Here is an 11,858-nt window from a genome sequence, read left to right as displayed (position 1 = left end):
AACCTGTAGCTGAACCGGCTTCTCTGGTTGGCAAACACAGAGTGCAGAGGGTGACTGTGGTTGTTCATTATAGAGAAGAGTCTGCTCAGTGTCCTCTTCTCAGCTGTGGAAGTGAGAGCCTCCAGTTCTGTGCCTACAACAGACCCAGCCTTCCTCACCAACCTGTCAAGGCGTCCATCATCTCTCTTCCTAATGCTACCCCTCCAGCATGTCACAGCATGGGAGAGCACGCTGGCCATGACAGACTGGTAGAACATCAGCAGGAGTCTGTTGCAGACATTAAAGGATCTCAGCTTCCTCAGAAAGTAGAGCCTGCTCTGACCCTTCTTGTGTAGTGCGTGTGAGTTTGCAGACCAGTCCAGTTTATTGTCCAGATGTACCCCTAGGTACTTGTATGTGCAGACTGTCTCCACTGACTCCCCCTCGATAGAGACAGGCACCAGGAGCGGGGTGGTTCGCCTGAAGTCAACCACCATTTCCTTTGTTTTGGTGGTGTTCAGCTGCAGCTGGTTGGTCCTGCACCATCCGGCAAAGTTCTCCACCAGTCCCCTGTACTCCCCCTCCTGCCCATCCTTAATGCATGCAACAATGGCGGTGTCGTCCGAGAACTTTTGCATGTGGCAGGTCTCTGAGTTGTAGTTGAAGTCAGTGGTGTACAGGGTGAACAACACTGGGGAGAGCACCGTTCCTTGTGGAGCTCCAGTGCTACTGACCACAGTCTCTGATGTGAGGTCACCCAGTCTGACGAACTGGGGCCGTTCTGTGAAGTAGTCTGTAATCCAGGTCACCAGCCCTGTCTCCACTCCCATCTGCAGCAGTTTGTCTCTCAACAGGAGTGGCTGGATCGTGTTGAAGGCGCTGGAAAAATCACAAAACATGATTCTGACAGCACTGCCTCCTTTATCCAGGTGAGAATGCACCCTGTGCAGCAGGTACAGGATAGCATCCTCTACTCCCACATTCTCCTGGTAGGCAAATTGTAAGGGGTCCAGTGCTTGGTGAACCTGGGGTTTCAGGATGTTGAGCAGCAACACACGCTCAAATGTCTTCATTATGTGTGATGTGAGGGCGACCGGTCTGTAGTCATTACATGACAGTTATGCAAACAAACAAACAACCAGGGGTGTTAGATGAAAACATGCAAAGATGTACTCATAGAAATTGTCCTTGGAGCATTTTCATTAGAAAAGTCTGTTATTGATTTACAGTATAGTTCTATATCTTTAATAAAATGGGGGGAAATATGGAGTTTTATTAGCAAATTTCCATTTATGAATTATGAATTTATTATAAAATGGGGAATCTATAGAAACAAAATAAAATATTTTCCCAGCATAAGGAAAAATTCCTTAAAATATGGTCATTAATAAACCTGCTAAACTCCATCCAAAACCTTCGTGTGAAAGGGGCGGAGCCAAAATAGATGCGTCACAGTTTCTGGAAGGCCATTACAGAAACTGCAATTAGTATTTATGTAAATTTTTGAGAATTTTAAATGACACTTCCTTCACCTTGTTTACAATTAAATATTTATGGGGGATCATCCAAGCAGTTTTCCAGTGGACATAACGGCTCCAATAAAATGTTATAAATGGACGAGAAACGATGATTTCTTGGAACAACCTGCGTATTCAGTTTGGTCCAATGAAACGTAGAAAGATGACTGGCTGAAGAAAACCAGCACATTTCCAGTGCTCTTCAAAATAAAAGCACAAAACGTAAAGTGGCAGAATCGCATCATTTACCAGAAACAAAATGAGCTGCTACTTACACTAAGTAAGCGGAAACAAAGTATTAAGTGTGACTTTTTGGTTCATGATTTACCTTTATACTTGGTCTGAAACCAAATTAGCATTTATCTAATTTTTTTATGCACGTTTAACAAACCCAGAATGTTAAAGTTGTACAGTTTTGTAATGTTTCTCAGGATATTTTCCTCCTAAAATCAACAGCTGAATAAACACCCCCCCAGGGGTTTGTAATTCATCATGTCCTGTAAACAACACTTCAACCGACAGCGCGAGATATTCTCCTCTTTAATCCAACCCATGATGCACTGGGAGGTTTCTATGGCGACTGAATCAACAAACATGGACGATGCTGCAGGGAGTTCTGACCGACATGAGTGAGTAAAGTGACTGATTTTTACTTTAGAAATAGATTAATAAGTTAAAACTACATGAAATAATAAATCAGATGTGATGTTAACATTTAACTAGTCTTTTACTTATCTGCTGGGGACCTTTTAGTGAGTTCTGTTGCTCTGTTCTTCTAATTAGTGTATATTTAAATGAATAAAGTATTTTTCTATTCTATTTTATTCTGTTTATTCGACTTAATATGTCATATACCCCCCCAAAAAAGATCCAGCTCCCACATCCCAACATTTTCAGCCCGACATCCGATGATCCCCAAGCTGTACGTGATGCCGTGGAGGCAGGACATGAGGAACCAGAGGCTCCTGATGAAGGTAGGAACCAGTGACTTGGTAAATAACCTCATCATCATCACTAAATATTATATTCACAAGTGTTGATATGCCAAATCCCCACCTTCATGGCTTGCCTTAAAAAATTATATATCCTTGTTACAAAAATATCTGAAACATGGAAATAATCCCCATGCAGATAAATTATACACACTCATAGCAAATCTTAACCTGTCCTAACCCCTTGTAACTGTTTAGAATGGACTTACCTTTTCTTTTCTCCTTGTTTTTTACATTATCTATCATCCCCTTTTATATCTTTCAATATTTATTTTTCTATAAGAGATAGCCATAGCTACAATCATTTATTTTCTTTCAATTATTACTATATGTGAAGGTGTGAATATGTGAAGTTAAAAAAACACAAACTGTTTACTTTTGAGTATGTCATTGTTTAAATAAAAATTAAAAATAATTTTAAAAAAGGTAGGAACCAGTGAATGAATCAAGCGCACCAGCCTGTATCTGTGTTTCTATGGAAGTTTTTCTGTGCCATCAGAGTTTGAATACGAATTTCTAATATTGAATTTTTTGACGTTTTTCATCCAACGGCAGCCAATCAAGTTACGCTCCATTGGACAGATTCAATTTTTTTCCACTGATTTTTTTTCCACTGATTTTTTTTTTTTAGAATTTTTTTTTTTACACTGTTAGTTTTTTAAATTCAAAGTCTGATTTTGATGCTTTAAAAATTCAATATTAGAAATTCGTATTCAAACTCTGATGACACAGAAAAACTTCCATATGTTTCTGTGTTAGAACGCAGCTCTGGCAGGGATCCCCGTTGTTCCTCTTGAGGAGTCTTTGTGTTTTTGGGGACGGGAGCGCCTGTGCCACAGCCAGGACTCCACCCACAGCTCCACCCCTCCGTCAAACTCCTCCTCAGCTTCTCTGTACCAGAGAGGACTGGCTGCTCAGATGTCCTCCCACTTCTCCAGGTGACTGCATGCCCGCCCTGTTAAACACCTGACTGACGTTTTAAATGAGCTGAAAATGAAGGGAAATGTTTTCTTGCAGGTACAACAGCTCTGCGGTGACGACGAGGCGTCTATACCAAACCCGAGGACACCAATAAACATGCTCTCTGTGGCTGTCATTGCATTGGTTTATTCATTGTTTCTGCTCTGAAAAAGTTAGTATTTCTTTGTAGATTTTTCACTGGATAAAAAAAACAAGTTTCTATTTTAAAACAACACTCGAGAGGGGGCGCTAGAGAGCGAATGATGGAGTAAGACGCAGAACTCGGAGCTCCTGCAGAATAGTTTATAATTCCTAGGGCTGGGCAACGATTAAAATGTTTAATCTAATTAATCACATGATTTCCCTGATTAATCACGATTAATCACATTTGTACGCAAAATCCAAAACTGAATCCAAAAGTAGTGTATAGCTTTTAGCATTTAGTTTTATTTTAAATGTGCTGCCATATGAATGAAAGTGCCATAACATTTGTTGTGCAAACACACTTTTAACATCAGCATCTTTCTGTAGTTTTTATGTAGAAGCCTCGCTCCACTGTCTGTTTCCTTGAATGACTTGCTGCTATCAGTTGTGTGTTTTGCCTTTAAGTGATATTTTAGACTGGAACTACTACGCTGAGAAGACAATTCAACTTGGCAGTGTTTACAGATGACTTTGGTTCTGTCGACTCCGCCGTCTGGAAGAACTTTAAAATGAAAATGGCCGAGTAAAAGTTCCGTACCCTTCTCCAGGTTTGGTGGATCCGCCGATTACTTTCTTTTCCTGTTCCGCAGCAGACAGCAGCAGACTTTTACAAAATAAAAGCCTGTGAGCAACAAACTTTGACAAAATAAAAGCCTGTGAGCAACAGACTTTTACAAAATAAAAGCCTGTGAGCAACAGACTTTTACAATAATAAAATAAATAATAAAATCTGAGTTAATGCGCGATAAAATACTTATCGTCGTTAAATAATTAACGAGTTTACGTGATAATAACAAGTTAACTCGCCCAGCCCTAATAATTCCATGATTAAATGACACCCGATTTACCAACTACATTCAACACCCTGCAATAACTTATTTAGTGCATTGAAGGAAGTGAGTCTAACCGAAGCTGATGGCATCAAATATTCAAAAATAAAAACCACGAGGCCCAACACCTCCTCAGGTAAGAGGATTGGTCAATTTTTTTGTTCACTGTGTTGCTCACAGTGTCTTAAAAGATGAAGAGAGAAACATGGAATATAAATGAGGCTTTAACACAGATAACACATATTTAGCTTTATGTCTATTACTGACTAATTCCACAAAGTTCCTTTGGATTTATCATTGAGTATCACTTTGTTTCCTGTGAGTTTAGCTGCTTTTTTAGGTTGAGTTCTTCTCCCTGTTGACCTCACTGAGCTGCAACATTTCTAAAGGAAGAGTTTGTCCTGATGGTTGGAAAAACAGAAAGCTTTGTTGAACAGTTTCTAAAAAACAGACACTTTTAAAGCTTGTTTGCAGTGACATGTTGGTTAATCACATGGGCATAGCGGGAGTTTCCTCACTCAGAATTATAGGGTATATGGGGTCAAACTTTTGATTCATACTTTTTTTATGTGCGGGCACATAACTTAGAGACTCTAGAATTGTTGATGTGGGACTTTCAGCTCTAATTGAGGATTTTTCCATCCATCCATCCATCCATTTTCTATACCCACTTAATCCAATTTAGGGTTGCAGGGGGGCTGGAATCTATCCCAGCTGTCCTTGGGCAAGAGGCAGGGTACACTGAAAAAAGAAAATAGTTGAACCAACTTAATTGAATTGTTTCAATTGGTAACACCTAAATTAATCAAGTTCTTTGAAATTAAGTCAATAAGTTAGATTAACACAATTGAATTAAGTCACATGTACTTGATTATTTAATTGTTCTCAAATCAACATTTTACATTAATCCAACTTAAAATGAAGGCAAGTCAACTTAAAGTTTTCAGTTCATCCAACTAAATAATTTGCATAACCCAAAAGTAAAATATTGCTCTTTTCTTACCTAATATTATGGTTTAGTGTAAATGACTTTTTGTAGTAACCGTAAAATTAAAATTAAAATTAAATTTGAGTTTGATATTACATAAATTACAATTTTAAGTTGGCTGAAAATATATATAAAAAAACTAAAAATCTGACGTTCTTTTTAATACTTTGTTGTATAAATGTAATGAACCATTAACTTCATGGCCACCAGCACAGCTTTTGGGCCAACACATTCCATATTTGTCCTTTCTAAAACACATATGCACAAAATGCACAAGAAACTGTTAGTAGGACCACAAAGTTATTTTGTCAGCAAAGTGGACAAGGAGAGGAGAACATGCAAACTCCACACAGAAGGAACCAGCCGGGAATCGGACCTGTAACCCTTTTTGCTGTGAGGCGACGGCGCTAACCTAAGTGAGGATTTTTCCTTCGTGTATTAATGTTGAGCCGGCTCTGCAGTTTCAGTTTTAACCACAGGGTGTCAGTATTTTCAAATGTCAGGCACCAGAGCGGTCCTCATCAACAGGTGCTCCCTTCATCAACATGAGGGAGGAAACAGGCTGACATATGACAAGAGTCTGCAGATCCAGGTTGGACATCTTTGAAGTCAGGATAATCAGAACGAAGGTCGAAAATGTAACCGATCAGCAATAAAAGATGTTCATTCAAATTCACGGAACGTTTTCATAATTTTAAACTCGAACATAAAACTGTCAAATTGGTTGAACTGCTTCCTGCCATTCTGGATTTATTGTTCAGTGTTCGGCTTCAGCATCAAGAGTTCCGACAGAGAAAGCAGTTGTTGTTCTTTATGCTAATAATGCTGCTGCCTCCCTGGGCCTGCAGAGTATCTTGGCCTCTGTGTGAAAGTCTCTGTGTGTCACCAGCACCGATAACAAAGGACTTTGTTTAATGTGAGTGCGCAGAGGCGATGAGGGAGTTGGTGTCTTTCAGGCGATGCACAGTTACCGTGACGCATTCACTACTGTTTGCCTGGCCACGTGATAACAGTAGGCCTAGATTGGTTTCATTTACATGTCTGAGCTCTAAAGATAAATCAAATAAACTAATATAAAACTATTTTTAAAGTCCCATCTCTGTTTCTTCCCCTCTGCGACTCTGGTGCGCCGGAGCTCATGACGGAGTGTGGCGCGTAAACACTGATCCATCCTTCTTAACTCGTCCACCACTCCTGCGCAGCGAAACTCCAGAGAGGAGGAGGAGACAAGAGCGATGGCAATGAACAGTTTAAGGCAGCATCTGCAGGACGCAGAGGGTCAGACGGAGTTCGGTGTCTGTTACGCACGGTATGCGCAGATCTTTGGAGTGCGTCCTGGCGCGTCCTCTGCCCAGAGCTCACCAAAGAACAGCGGGACAGCAGAACACTTTTTGTTAAATCTAAAACTTTATTTTAGATTCCAGATTTATGATTTTTCTCTCTGAAGTTTGGTATTAAATGCTGTTGCATCTCCCGGATTTTGGAGCAGGTGCTTTTTTCACGGTAACAGTTTCTCTCTCTGTGCTTCGCTGCCACTGATCCATCCAGACATGTCGGGACAGAAACCGTCCCTAAGGACCGGCGACTCCGCTCAGAGCCGCTTCCAGGTGGATGCTGTGACCGAGGCATCATCCGCTGCGCCCGCCTTAGCCCCAGCTCCGGCTCCTGCCCCGGGTTCCTCCGATGGATCGCGGCCTCCTGAGGAGGCCAAAGGCCGGTTCAGGGTGGGTTTCATGGATTCGGGCGCTCTTGGCCCCGCCACGGACATCGGACTCCCTCCTGATGTCTCCCACGATCCGGACACCTCAAAAAGCGACTCTATCAGCCTCCACTCAACTGGCACGGGACACACTCACATCTCCGACTCCCACTCCAACACCTACTACATGAGGACCTTCGGACACAACACCATAGACGCCGTCCCAAACATCGAGTTCTACCGGCAGACTGCTGCGCCTTTCGGGGAAAAACTGACCAGACCGTCGCTGTCGGAGCTCCACGATGAACTCGATAAAGTAACAATAACATTTTTAAGTTGCATTTGTCCAGGCAACAGAAACATTTATTGAACTTTGCCTCCCAGAATGACTAAACCCCAGAGACCCAGTATTCAGGCTTTAATTTATATATTTTGATTTCATCATTAATGAATCTGCTTCGCTTTAGCTTTATAGACAAAAGCACGAGGAGCACAGTTATGCATTAACTGACAGTCATCTCGTCGTAAACTTTTTTTTTTTGTCAGAATATATCACTCTGATCAAATAACAGAGTGAAAGTTTAAAGTTTAACCTGAAGGGTTAGGGGTTAGGGTTACCCTAAGCCTTGAATTATTCCAAAGAAAATACAGATAAACACATCACACAAAGTAAAAGAATGTTCACATTCAAATTGGCTAAATGCAAATTCCAACTAAAGCCACTCAGCAACTTGAAACCAATATGGGCAAACACAGGTGGGACCCTTATCTGCAGCCCAAATTTAAACCTGATGGGCCCCACATGGACATGCGACAACTAAAAAGGAAATCTTCACATTTAAGATGTAAATCCAACCAAAGTTTGTGGTTTTTGGTTAAACCGGATAACTAGTTGTTTGAGAATAATATTTTGATCACTGCTGAAGTGATGAGAATCTTTAACAGGCCACAAGATCTTCTTTTCAAAATTTTAGCTCTGTCTCCCCTTACTTTTACGCTGAGGCAACACAAAAACATGAACTTGAGTCATCTTTTATTGATTTATTTTGCTCAAAAATAGTGATAGCACTGAGGGCTGCAGCTGTCTTATCTTTACATTACCTGCCGTGCTGGAGCGATGTGGAGATCCACTTACTGTTTTCAATTCAATTCAATTCAGTTTATTTATATAGCGCCAAATACAACAAATGTCATCTCAAGGCACTTAAATAATAAAGTCCAATTCAAGCCAATTGGAATTCAATTCATTGTAATCATAATTATTTACAAAATAATCCAATTCATTCATATAGAGCCGATTCAAAAAACAATTTCCTAGCTAAGGAAACCAACAGATTGCACTGAAACGTGTCTTCAGTCCAATCTCCCGGCCTGAGCGTGCCTGAGGCGACTGTGGAGAGAAAAAACTCCCTTTGAACAGGAAGAAACCTCCATCAGAACCAGACTGAGGAAGGGTGGCCATCCGCCTCCACCAGCTGGGGTTTGAAAAGAGAGAAAAGAGGGGACAGAAACCACTGTAACACCATTCAAAGGATACCTGTTGGAACAGGGAAACACGAGTTAATGACCACAATAATGTCACATATACATGATATCATTTGAGAAATTAAACGGGGGAAAAAGAGAGTAAAGTGAGGAAAGGTGTGACAGATGAGGCCCCCCAGCAGTCTGGGCCTATAGCAGCTTAACTGTGGGATGTTTCAGGATCACCTGAGCCATCCCTAACTATAAGCTTTACCAGAAAGGAAAGTTTTAAGCCAGGTCTTAAAAATGGAAAGGGTGTCTGCTTCTCAGATATTTACTGGCAGCTTATTCCACAAGAGAGGGGCCTGAAAACTGAAGGTTTCTATGGAATAAAAGGGGAAAAATCGGGGGGAAAAGGGCCATATTGACTGTTTTTTTTAAAGTATATCCTTTAAACAACCTCAGTTAGGTGATTTCACCCAAATACACCCGGAAAAGTGCTGAAAACTGAAATATTGCTGGTTTTAGTGTCTGTGGTTCATCGATGTTTGTGACATTCTGAAATATTTCCAATCAACTTGGTTATTTCGGTTATTTTTCATGTTTGTTGACATATGATAAACCAAATAATCACACAAAACTGTACATCAGGCTTTAAAAGAAACCAGATTTAAAGCGTTTCTTCTTAATCTTTCAGTAACTTACACATAGCTTCTGTCTGGGTATATGTTTTTTCATGTGAGATATCTAACAATTAAAGCGATGCTTTACTTGCTGTAGCAGCTTTTACTGATTGAGTTGAGTGTTTTCTGTGATATTTTGTCCATTTTGGATCCACTTCAGGATCTCTTTGAGGAAGGTCTGGCCAATGGAGAGGAGCCGTCAGCAGCTGAGGAGGCGGCAGCCTTGATGGCGAAGGAGGCAAAAGGAGGATCTATCAAGTTTGGTTGGGTCAAAGGAGTCCTGGTTAGTGTCACCAAGCTAAAGATGACCCCGTTTCTTGTCATATTTAAACGTGCGTTCCTGCTTAGATAGAAAATGAGTTGGGAAATAGAAGAGCTTCTTTGATGTGTGTGTTTGTTGCAGGTGCGCTGCATGCTGAATATTTGGGGTGTGATGCTCTTCATTAGAATGACCTGGATTGTTGGACAAGCTGGAATTGGTAGGTACAAATCAATCATAAGTGTGTCCTCAAAGAGGCAGTGTGCATATATACAGCCCTGCCCAAATGTTTTAGGGACTGGTAGTTAAGTAAAGATGCCTCTAAAGACAGTTAAAGCTTATAAATTCTAAGACCACGATGTATCCCATGGCTGTTTATTATAGGTCAGTCTCCAGGTCACATGACAGCAGTCGTGTTCCATGAACATTTAAGATTTATTTACACAGGAACAGGAACTTTTCTAATGATAAAAGTTTCTGTGTAATGGGTTGTGTGGTGTTTCAATTGATCCGTAAGCTGCTAATTATTTGTATACTCGTTTTATCTTATTGATTTGACTAATTTTATTGCTTTTAGAGGCACTTTATCCATTTTTTGTTCGTTTTTGGCACCAGGAAATTCACTTACATTTCACTGCATTGGTACTTCGTGTTTCTTTTACAGTGACGAACACATATCTATTCTGCCTGAAAACATTTGCTCGTGAGAGAAAAGCGAAAGGTCTGCGGGAAGAGTTGTGTGATGGGTGGGAAACTCGGGTCTCTTATGTAGAAGCCTGCGGACTAACACCTCCCACCACTTTACTTCGTATAAAAATGTTTGAGACAAATTAAATCATTCATGCACATCATCGCATAGCACGTCTGACGCTGACGTGAGATTGTGTCTTATTTTAATGGCACCTAGGTCCTGGGAATGTGCGTATCTAAGGTCATCTAAGGTATCCCGTGTTACTTCATACCGGCATACCGTGCGTAACGGACACCGAACTCCGTATTACTTCATGATTTTGGTTTCTAGCCCAGCGCCACACGCAGTGGGGTTACATGGCACTGAAAGGATCGGATAATTGGCTAAATTACAATAAGAGTTATTAAGTGCATATAGATTAAGACACCTTAATCTGGAGGGAAACTGGATCGAATCGAGTTACTCGCGATCGGATTAAGACCCCGAGATACGGTGAAGCACGTGGTGAATTAGACTTTGCGTTCTGCACATGCTCCAGATGTTTTCCCGGGGTCGTGACCCGGAAGTCAAAGGAGACGATATTCCTGTTGTTGTCGCCGTCAGAAAGAAACAAACAACGCGATGGAGAATGCTCCGTTGGGCATCGAGTTTGTGCAACAAGCAGCTCATCACAGACCAAATGTAGAGGGACGTAGCTTCATCTTGCTCTGCGTTCTCCATCTTTCTCCAATGCCTGAGTTTATTGTTGTTGTTGGTGGTGAAGAGGTCAACAGGAAGTAGCTCTATTAGCAATAGTTGAAATGGGTACAGCGCCACCTATCATACCGGGGTATGACACGCTTTGTGCCTCTGATCCCATTCATTCACCGCCATATATCCAAGGAGAATTACCCTTACTCAACTCAGTCTTATTGTAATTTAGCCAATTATCCGATCCTTTTAGTGCCATGTGACCCCACTGACAATTTTGTTTCAAAGGCTTGACATTTTTGTGGACTTTTGATGGCGTCTTTGTTACCTCGACAACATGACAACAAATCCATTTGTATGGCTGTGCATGCAAGGACTCACATGGAGATTTGTTTTTGTGACAGTGCTGTTACATCCAACATCTGTAGGGGGAGCCAAAGAGCAAAAAGCTTCCAAATTCTCGAGTGTTACTTTAAATCACGTAAATCATAGACCAGCAGACTCTTGCTACCCCCCCCACGACACCCAGCAGGACGTCCAAACTAACGCAATCCACTTGGAAGTCACCACACTGTGTCTCTAGTTTCATGCCCACATCGACACACATAAACAAAGCACCAGCAGATGTTTTGAGACGTCGTGGATATTCACAACTTTGGAAGTGAAACTTTTCTGAAATGTCATGGCTGTTATCTTTCATGCTCTTTTTTAACTCAACATGTGTCCATCATGAGAATTTGATCTTCTTTTAATGCCTGACTGACTCACTTTTTAATATTTTGAGTAAACATAGTAAAAATCAAGCATGCTAACTTAGCAGGTGTTAGCTGTAGGTTGAGTGTGAAATAAATACACTGTATGAAAGCATCTGTATGTATCTGATTCATGTATATACCTGACGT

The 11,858-nt window shown here is 41.0% G+C and overlaps 1 protein-coding gene across 1 annotated transcript in view; it reads left to right on the top strand.

Moving 5' to 3' along the window:
* The first annotated feature begins 6,731 nt into the window (after positions 1–6,731).
* The window catches only part of LOC142381896 (solute carrier family 12 member 2), a 37,406-nt gene continuing 32,279 nt past the window's right edge, over positions 6,732–11,858 (top strand). Inside the window, exons 1-3 of the mRNA XM_075467190.1 lie at positions 6,732–7,485; positions 9,477–9,599; positions 9,720–9,795. Coding sequence (XP_075323305.1) covers positions 7,021–7,485; positions 9,477–9,599; positions 9,720–9,795 — 664 coding nt within the window. The 5' untranslated portion in view covers positions 6,732–7,020. The remainder of the gene's footprint in view (positions 7,486–9,476; positions 9,600–9,719; positions 9,796–11,858) is intronic.

The sequence above is a fragment of the Odontesthes bonariensis genome, chromosome 6 (genome assembly GCF_027942865.1).
Source record: "Odontesthes bonariensis isolate fOdoBon6 chromosome 6, fOdoBon6.hap1, whole genome shotgun sequence".
Lineage (NCBI taxonomy): Eukaryota > Metazoa > Chordata > Actinopteri > Atheriniformes > Atherinopsidae > Odontesthes > Odontesthes bonariensis.
Note: the sequence above shows the minus strand (reverse complement) of the source record. Positions and strands in the feature narration are given on the sequence as shown.